This window comes from Aquarana catesbeiana, linkage group LG01, assembly GCF_042186555.1.
Source record: "Aquarana catesbeiana isolate 2022-GZ linkage group LG01, ASM4218655v1, whole genome shotgun sequence".
Lineage (NCBI taxonomy): Eukaryota > Metazoa > Chordata > Amphibia > Anura > Ranidae > Aquarana > Aquarana catesbeiana.
Window position 1 is genome coordinate 965,218,235 of NC_133324.1, and position 10,453 is coordinate 965,228,687.

Sequence of the window (10,453 nt, forward strand, 5' to 3'; positions counted from 1 at the left end):
GAATTGGTCATGCTGGAGTAACCAATTCTTGGTCCATGAACTCCTCCCCACCCTGTTCATGGACTGGGCTTGGGTCAAAGGAAGAACCCCAACACCAAGCTCCTGCACAGCACGAACTCTACAATGAGTATGTAACTGCAACATGGCTTCAAAACGGTCTGATGGTCAGAACAAACTAACAGAACAGAAAGGCCTGTGAAGAGTACGCTGAAAATCAGAAACGAGAGGACAAGAACACACTGAAAAACAGATACGAACTGACTACACGCACTGAAAACCAGATACAAACACACAAGCACAAACTGAACAGCAGTAAAAAGATCGGAAATAAGCACGAGTCTGAAAAGCGCGAATTGTCTCTCCCCAAACTTCTAGTAACACGAGATTAGCAGAAGGAGCCCAAAGGGTGGCACGCTGGGTATTGAACTTCCTTTTTCTAGTCCCGCCATATGTGTTGTATGTCACTGCGTTCTTGAAGGTCGGAATTTGGTGTGATCGTGTGTGTATGCAAGACAGCTTGAGCGAAACCCCATCGGAATTCCGTCGGAAAACACATCAGAGCTTCTTCCAACCAAAATTCCGATCATGGCATTATAGGTAAAGTTGATCCAGGGAAAATCTGATTGCTACAGCAGGGGAAAAATTTCTTCCTGATTCCACGAGAGGCAAATTGGATCATGCTTTACTGGGGTTTTTTCACCTTCCTCTGGATCAACTGTGGGTGAAGGATTGTGTATATGGGATTGTTTATTATAATTTTTTTTGGTTGAACTAGATGGACTTGTGTCTTTTTTTCAACCTGACTATGTAACAATTACAACTTCTAACTCTGCCATAGTTCGCTTACTCTGTGTGAAATAAATGCAGCTTACTACAATCCATGCTCATAAATGCATGAATGTGGGTTTGGGGTGGTAGGGTTCTGAAGCGTGCGGATTGTATGTCTTGCCTCATTATTAGTATGCATCTTTTCTCATCAACTAGAGCCTGAAAATGTTTTATGTTATGTTGTAGCAAGGTCCCAGGCCTCCTTTAGTCTAATGAGAACCTCCAGAGCTAGGGACAGCTGACATCCTGTGAGATAGATTTATGGGCACCAGACACTTCTTGAATGCAAAGAGATTTATTTTCTCTTGAACAGAACTGTGGGAGAGAGGGTTTAGGGCCAGGACACCCTTAGGTAGTTGCAATGTTGGCAGACTCCGAAACTCTACAGGTAGACAGCCATGCAGGGAAAGGCACCCGGCAGGGCACCACATCTGTATGTGTAGGAGTGCTGTCTCCTATGGCAACAGTGTTAGAACAGTTTCTAACACAAATTATAACATCCTTGTAGACACTCTGCCCACTGAGCTCCCAGTCTCTCTCATGAGACTTGCTGATTCACTGACACTGAATCCCCTGAGCTCTTCTAATCTTCTTACTTTAGTATCTTCCTCAAGCATCACCCTCGCCTCTCTGCTGGGTCCCTGGCTTGGCAATTTAGATACTCCTCAAGTGTCACCCCACTGGCTGGCACCTGCTGAAGTTTCCCGATTCCCGGTTGGTGAGAATACTGCTCCGGTACTTGCTCCATCTACTCACTGTGGTCCCTGATAATAAGGTGGATGGTCCCTTATGGGCGACAGCTTCCCCTCTACCTCCGACCATGACAGGTTCTCCAGCCGGCAGAACCGTCACTTCTGGTAGGATTGCAAGCCGCAATCCCAACCCTACACTGCTCTCTTGCTTCTGGATAGGCCCTCAGACAGCCTAGCAGCCAGATGTGCCCAGAATAGGCCCAAACTCCGGCCTAGCAGCCTAACACACATCCACTCAGACAGCCGTCCAGATGGCACCGACCCCGATCACCTGACTCCACCCAAATATATAATTTCTCCCAGCAGGCAAAGGGATATAAGAAGATCCCCTGCCCTTTGGCTGAGATACCCCATATACTCCTAATCTGTCCTTGCTTTGCCCTTGTCTTATGAAGGATGGATATGCTGTACCTTGGTGTGTGGGAAGATATATATTGATAAGTCCACCACTTTGCCAGTAACTTGCAAACATATGAGTAGTTACTCCCCCTGTGCACTGGGTGGGTCTCTAGATTTAACTACTCATATGTTTGCAAGTTACTGGCAAAGTGGTGGACTTATCAATATATATCTTCCCACATACCAAGGTACAGCATATCCTTCTAAACCTGGCTGATAGCACTGCTTCAAAATTCAGCGCAGCAGAGGCAGCTCAAAAAGGAATTTAGCTGCTCATTGGATTTCTGGCAGGATCAAAATGTATTTTTCTGCACGGAGAAAAATCAAGAGCCCCACCCAGTGCACAGGAGGAGTAACTACTCATATATATATATATATATATACAAGTTACACCCAACCATGGACCAGGCAGGGGTCTTGTTCATCAACTGGAGATAGTCCAGATGTATCTAGAAAAGTAAAGAAATCTTGTTAGAGCAAAAATATAGAAATGATCTGGGAAATGCAAGTATGAAAATAGAATTCATAGTGACAAACAGCTTGTTGTCATCTCTGAAGTACAACCTCTCTATAGAATAAATGAATATCCTGCAGTAAATAAGGATATACTCATAAATAAAATACTATTAATAAGAAGATTACAGGCACTGGCCGTATAGAGGTGTTTTGTAATATATAAAATAGCTCTAGAATAGACAATTTTAGTTAATAAAATATACAAAGGGACAGAGAACTACATCAACCAATAAGTAACCGTCCTTGGCTTGTCTGTTCTAGATATTTAAAATTTGAACTCCGGTTCCTATGAGTAATACACTACAATACCTACATAAAAACACTAGACTTACCGCACTAAACTCAAATAAATATGGCATTGCCAAGAACAATTATGTATCTGTCAACCATTTCAAATATTTCATAGAAAAATGCTAAGACCATAAGCTGTTAACATTGTTAGCTAGAAGGACTTTTGTATCGATCTCTTTGATTCTAGTTTCACTTTAATACAACTGCAAAGCTCAACAGAAAGAGGGGCACATAACACAGAGTATGCAGGTATAAAACACCCCCAGCCATGCCTTCAATAGTTTAGAGGTTTGATTATTTGTTAGATCTCAAGATCTGAAGAAGCGGGACAACTGAGGAGAACAGAGGGATTTAGTTACAAAAAAGGGGGCGATCCCTATAAATGAGGGAATATTAGGAGCTAGGCATTGAAAAAGGAAGCCATAACATAATATCAAATTAAAATCAGTGGTGGATATTGTGCTGCAATAAGAAATGACTACATACTACACAGAACTTCTAGCGAGTCATGGCCATACAAATTTTAATTGAGGACTATCACAAAATGCATATAGAATCTTATGACCCCTTTATTCCCTCAAGAAATTCACATACCTGAGAAAACTGACCGAATGTGAGGTTCCTTCAGAAGTGCCATCAATTCACCTTCATTCGATATCTACCTCTGCACCAACATGTAGAGAGAACTCCTCATCATATATGATCAGCGCTTCTTCCATGCTATCCTTCTGCGGCTCTGAAGTCATCTCCGACTGAGATCCAGAAGTATCTATAATCAGAGGAGAAGAAGTGGAGCTCAGAGATGATGTGATGGAAACGTCGCTCTTGGAACTGTTCAGATATGAAGCTTCACACAAGGATTTGTCAGAATGTTTGAAAGAACTGTTTTCAATGGGCTCCTCATCCTTTTTTGGGGTTTCTCCTTTCCAGATTTCACCCATGTATTTTAGGACTTCTGCACTCTGACTTCTTTTAGTAGAGTCAATGGCCAACAGATCAAAAAACATCCTTCGTATCCCAGTGGAAACTTCTCTCCATGTTTCTGGAGGATTATCCACCTCAAAATTCTTCTGCCAGACAACAAAACTTTTAAATTCTTCATCATCAGGGAGGGTGTCCTGCCATGGAAACTTCCCCGTGAGCAGAACATAGATGGTGACACCAAACGCCCACACATCAAGGCTGCCATCTACAGCCAGTCCATCTGGAGGGGCAATTTGGTACATCTCTGGAGCTCTGTAGGGTTTGCTGCCACACTTGGATCTAATCACTGTCCCTGTGACCTTAGCCAGGCCAAAGTCTGAGAGTTTAACGGAATGGCACTCCTGATCAAACACTAAAACATTGTCTGGCTTCACATCGAGGTGTACTAGTCCTTTCTCCACTATGTATTCCAGAGCATTGGAGATCTGAACAGTGCATCTCTTTACCACATCTTCTGGAATTCCCACCTAAAAAGAGAAAATAAAATAACTAAGACGTCTGTTAACAAAAAAAATACTTTATATGTTAAATACAATAGAGAGAATATAAGAAGAAATTCAGAATACGTATCCAGAAACAGTTAAGGAAAAGTATGGTTATACATATACCTTAAGTTTTAGACTAGAGATGGATTATATTGCCATATGTACAGTATGTATATACCTGCCCCATATCCACTTTCATCAACTGTCCCGGGGACCAGCATCATTCAGACAAAGTGATAGAGTTGTCAGAACAAAAAGTTAAGTGTAAATCCTCCAACATTGACACCTGTACTAACATTGACACCTGTACTAATGTCAACCAAGAGAGCTTCCTCTCACTTCCTGTTACAATCTCTAGCACAGAAATTGAAGGGAAATTTCCCTAAAAGGACTGGAAGGAGGTGTAACTGTTAACTCCTCATACTTTATGGCCAAATAAGTTTTTCCAAGTTTTGTATAGTTACTTATATCTTAACATACTTACATTTGGTACAATCAGAGAGAGCAGATCACCAAGAGGTGCCAGTTCCTGGGTAAAAACGAAGCAGTTGAAGGTGGTGAAGATGATCTCACAGCATCCAATGATGTTGGGATGAGAAGAAAGTAGGAACGAAATGGTGAACTCCCGTAGGAAAGACTCCCGGCTGGTTCTACTTTTCGCCATAACTTTCAACGCCATTCTTCGACCTGTGAAAAAAAAAAATCAAGTTAGATTAAAAATAGAGTTTTTAGCTGGCAATTTTTTATGTTCATTTGAAAATCTCAAACATTGTAATAAGATCTGCTGCTTCCGAGTTGAGAATGTATTATGCTGCATTTACAGCTAAACTTCAGCTTTACCAGCAATCAACAGACAGTTGTACAGGAACCTCTTCTGTACTGAAATTTCTTACACATTGTGAGAATTGCAGTGTGTGTGAAAATGTAGTATTAGAAGCTTCAGCAAGCCAGACAGAGCCAACCTCATTTCCTGGCTGGAAGACGTTTAGCATCATTAGCACCATATCCTCCCCAACCTGACTGTTCCTAAAGCTGGCCATACACCTATAGATTATCTGCAGATTTTCTATGGTTAGATGGAAAAAGTGCAACAGATTTCTCCATGTTCGCTAAACTGTGTGGATGGAGGAATCTCCCACTTTTTCCATCTAACCATAGAAAATCTGCAGATAATCTATAGGTGTATGGCCAGCTTAACTCATTCCTTTTTGTTCATTGGATTTCTGTTTGCTTTAGTTTCTTTGTTTTACAAAAAGGTTCCTGCACTACTTTTGGTCTGACTTTGGTATGACTTGCAGTGATGTCTGTCACATGCAAGTCGTGCTAAAGTCACGCTGGGGTCCGACTTGGAAGTTGTGGGCAGTGTGAACCCGGGCTAAATCATTAGAATCAGCACCAGATGTGATCTTGGACAATCTGCATACAAATACAGCCTGTCTAGGTATTGACGTTCCTCCAGACAGATATGTACCCATCAAGACATTTTGATATTTGCATAACTGATCCCAGGAGTCAGCCCAATGCTTAGTTCCCTAAATAATTTTACCAACATGAATTCATATTTTAAGCTTTCTTAAATAAATATTTGTAGAAGGTGTTGAAATTGTGATTATATTAATTCACTGACCTGTTTTCCTGTGGTTTGCCAGGAATACTTTTCCAAAGCCTCCTTCTCCGAGTTCCTTCACAATGATGAAGTGCTCCCGTATGTCCACCTGATGTAGTCTTTGTGAATGGAAGGAGACCATTCTGTCCAAAACACGTATCACATCATGGGCATTGGAGGCCATTGTGTCCTGGAGAGCAAAAAAAGAGAACTTATTACATAATTCAAAAATGTGTTTTCTGTTTAAGAAAAACTATAAACATTTGTCAGATATAATTAATGTCACCTGTAGTTATATGACTATAAATACGAAATGCTCAATAGACCTTCACATCTATATGAATAAAAAAAAGGGGAAAAGGTTTGGACACTAAAGTGAGAGCTCAAACACAATTAAAATGTTTGGAGTACAGCTTGGTGGCTATATATATATATATATATATATATATATATATATATATATATATATATATACACACATATACACACGCCTTACTCATAGAGCCTTTGTCACAACTGATTAGATTGGCCCGGAGGCATATTCAACATTTCTTATGGACTATCGGAGTCCCTCTGTTCTAGTCTTTCTGAGATCCATTATTGATTGTTTTGTTCAAGTTCAACCAATTGTACATGATCTTTCTTTTATTAATGTTCATAATGTACTTACCCCATTTGAATGTTTGTATTTATACTGTCATATTCCTGATAATTTCAATAAAAACATTGAACGAGAAACGTAGATCTTAAAGATTAAAAAAAACAGGCAATTCATATACAAGACCACCAAATACAAAGCCCTGCTAAATAAAATATGTCTGTGCGCAAAAAACCCTTTTCAGGAACCTTAAAAAACATTTTCAAGGCATTTTCCTGCTCAATGTCATCTTTGTGTTCTCAGCAAAACCTCATAGTATCAGACTGACAGACTTCATGAAATGAATTAAAGGGAATGATCATTATGTAGTACTCTGGTTTTGGTGAGAGGGAATCTTTCATAGCAAAGAATTCAACACTATTCAGTCAATTGTGTTTTTGTACAGATTGGAATATACTTGTAATAGGAGATTTATATATACAGTTATACTATACATTACTTGGCTACCCAAACATGTATTTCCCTTTGTATTACATTGCACACATTACTGCCCCAACATTTATTACATATCCTGTATTATAAACAATTTTTTCATCAGACAGATCATGGCAAGCATCCAATGGCTATCCAATCTTCTGTATACATTGTCTTACATATTATCCTGAACTGAACCTCCACCCATTGTCCCTTTTATCAGTTGTCCATATACAGGTTTTTATATATTTATTAGATAAACCTCCACAGTGTTATCAGAATGTTCATTAAATAATAAATATCCATTGATTGTTAGATGGAAGTGACCTTACCTTAAATGTGGTGAAAGATTCAGCTGTGAAAATATCAAATCAGTTTCGGTATTCAGTATTCGGTTCCACCGCAGATCAGCTCCGGACAACGTCACCAAAATTTCAGCTGTGCTGCAACAGATGAGTCTCCAGATACCAGAATCTCTGAAAGAGTAGAGTCACTGATCAGTGGGAGAGGCCCCTTTTTACAAGGGAGATGGGCGGGGAAGACAAAGAAGGAAGGCTTTCCATTGGCTGGCTTCGAATGGAAATGTTGTGTGAACAGCCTCGGATTGTTGTTGCCGATTTGCATATAAACAGGTTTTCTAGAAAATAGGTGATTGGATTAAATATACTAAAACCCAAATACTTTGAAACTTTACATTTTAAAAATGAATCTTTCCACCATATTAAACCATAAAATGGGAAATATGATTCTAGCCTAATTAAAAAATTGGAGTACTAACCAGACAATTAATGTTTTATTTATTTATTTTTTCAATGTTACATTGGCATTTGGTTTTTGATGGTTCTATTATATTTTTCTCTTATTAGGTCTTATTTCCAGTAACATTGTATGGCAATGGGTTTAGTTTAAAAAAAGACTTAATTGAAAATATAACAAAATAAAATGGTTATAAAATGTAATCCACAGAAAAAAAAATTAGAATTAGAATTAAAAGAACGTCAGGATAGAAATATTGGAGCTGCCATGTCTGGGCTTTTTTTTTTTTTTAGATATCTACAAACATCCTGATCATTTCTTCAAAACTTTTTTTTTCAACGGAAACCTTAATCTTAGTATTATAAATGGGAAGCCAATGATAAATTTCTCAATTGGCCAAAACTAGCCCTTCCTTTACTGACAGAAAATTTTAGTTCCCAAGAGAAGACAAATTTGTCTAGATCAACCTCTCAACCAGATCTCTATGGAACCCTAAAGTTTTCCACTTAATGATTAGAAAAACAAATGAACTTTCTTAGAACAATTTTTTTTTCAAAATTATACACTTCTATGGCCAGATTTAGACTATGAATTCTCTCTGAGATCGGATATCTCTAGTGATATAATTTGATGAAGTTTATTGATTTTTTGGGTAACATAATTAATGGTCACTTTGTCAGGACACTAGGCTGAGAGTTTTTAGCACAGCAGATAAAATATGTACATTGTGTTTAGTTAGTGGGTGTTAGAAGAACTCAAAGGGGGCTAATCCATCACCACTTTTTAATATTTAGATATTCTGTATAATAAAAGAGTATATTGGATAATAGTTTCATTTAAAACGGGGAGGTTATACTGAGTGAGCAAATTATAGAATAATTTGTTTTGTTTCTTTTTTGCTCAACTTACTTCAGTATCTTGGTTTTGTGTTTTTTGTTGATGGCAAAAAAAGGCACAGAAAGATTTTTTTTATATGAAGAGGCAGAAAAAGCTTGCACTTGAGGCTTAAAAAAAACTAACATTTTTTATTAATATTTAGATTTTGTCTCACCTAAATCCATTGTATTTTGCAGGCAATTAAAACTAGGAGTTACATGATTAGTTTTTGAGGGAATTTAAATATTTTAAGCATTGTTATTTCTGGAAAAGTGGACATTTATAGAAGTGACTTCCAACTGTCACAAGTAGATAAGTGTTTTGGTCTTTCTTTGCATTGTTACAAATGTTCTAGGGTATAGGCATTGTATGTGTGGTCAATGAATCAGTTAAAGATTTATTTAATTTTTTTTTAAATATGTTATATCTAGCATACTTTATTTCTTATCAGTTGAGATTGACTTTTGAGGTGCATTACCCCTTCTAACCTTTTGTGTGTTGTATTGGGTGTGGTAGTCAATAGGAACAGTTAACATTGGCAGTGCTATGCTAATGTCTTTCCTGGGGGTTCCACTTGTACTATTGTTTCTTGTACACACCGTATCCCATCACTATTATTTCCTGTGCCCCCTTGTCTATTGTTTTTTTGGGTGTAGGCTCAAACTATTCATGGAAGATAACATTGTTATTATAAAATATTGTCTCTCAGTCCTGTGCATTGGTGATCAAATTGATATCCTAAAGAGGAGGTAGAATACCCAGCTGAGGTGTGGCTGCCGATACTGTTTCCATCATAATAACCATGTCTATTGAAACCAACCTCCATTGTTGCTACTAGTCGTGCCCAACAGTGGCACTTAAGGAATGCAAAATTTACATGATTATCTCAGTACAGGGAGGGGCAAAACTACTTGGCACCTTTTAGCATCAAGTGAAAAACCTTCCCAATAAATAATAGTCTTGTGCGGGGGGGGGGGGGATTTAATTAATTGTAAAATATTCACTTTTGGGATGTAGGGTCTCTCAATGCACAATGAAATTCAGCTTTTATTAAATCACTACTAATGCAGCCCCCATTGACAAAGTCTGTAAGGATTATTATATTTAAAATGGTGTTAAACCCAAAAATTAAAATAAAATCAAAAATCAGCAGAAAATGGTGCACCAGTTGTATGAAATCAAAGTGTTTCCATCTATATTATTAGAAACAGTAATTAATTTTATTATTTCTATCTAATAACACAATTTGATTCAAATCATGAATGTTTTATAAAACACGTAATCGATGTACCGACAAAAGGAATTAGGAAGAGGATGTTGGCCACCAATGATATCCTTTATAGAATGGCGGTGTGGGAGAAGACCCATGGGCAGGACGGACCAGTGGCTGAGTGTAAGACCATTAAAGAAGAAGCTTGTTACTACAACAAAGTAAACTTATTATACTAAATACATTTCATTAGTGTTGGTGGTGTATTGGGGGGGTCTGCTTTATATTTTCCCGGAGTCCAACTTTAATCTCAAAGTGGTCTATTTATAAAGGATCCGTATCTGTATTTTACTGCATTTATTTTCAAAGAGAATTCATTCTATGTGTAATGCGGCAAGTGGGCAAATCTTGGAAATTAAATGTGATAGGTGAATCTTGTATGTTCCAGGAATCTCTCTATTATATTCTATGCCACTTTTGAAAAGTGACTCTTGATTGAAAATGATGGGCGATTCCTTTTTGTTGGATGAATCCTCCTTAAATTTCAATGTGAAGGGCACATTTGTTTGTTACTGAAATCCTTATACTGTATATTGTATGTTGAAGATTAATTTTTACCTTTTTTCAAAACAGAAAATGTACCACATAAGCAAATCCTAAGAGAATCCTCTGAAAACA

The 10,453-nt window shown here is 38.0% G+C and overlaps 1 protein-coding gene across 1 annotated transcript; it reads right to left on the reverse strand.

The window, feature by feature from the left end:
* Positions 1 to 3,433: 3,433 nt before the first annotated feature.
* LOC141128797 (serine/threonine-protein kinase SBK1-like) lies at positions 3,434 to 9,391 on the reverse strand. Its single transcript, XM_073616318.1, has 4 exons — positions 9,386 to 9,391; positions 5,883 to 6,051; positions 4,740 to 4,942; positions 3,434 to 4,237 (listed from the first exon to the last, which is right to left on the reverse strand). Exons 1-4 carry the CDS (start codon positions 9,389 to 9,391, stop codon positions 3,434 to 3,436), a joined length of 1,182 nt encoding a protein of 393 aa, XP_073472419.1.
* Between the last annotated feature and the right edge of the window lie 1,062 nt (positions 9,392 to 10,453).

Bases quoted from the DNA above. Each gene is read 5' to 3' on its own strand.
- LOC141128797 (XM_073616318.1), bottom strand. The intron at 4,943-5,882 runs GTCAGTGAATTA...TTTTTTTCACAG, and splicing joins GGCAAACCACAGGAAAACAG to GTCGAAGAATGGCGTTGAAA. The intron at 4,238-4,739 runs GTAAGTATGTTA...TTCTCTTTTTAG, and splicing joins TCTCTCTGATTGTACCAAAT to GTGGGAATTCCAGAAGATGT.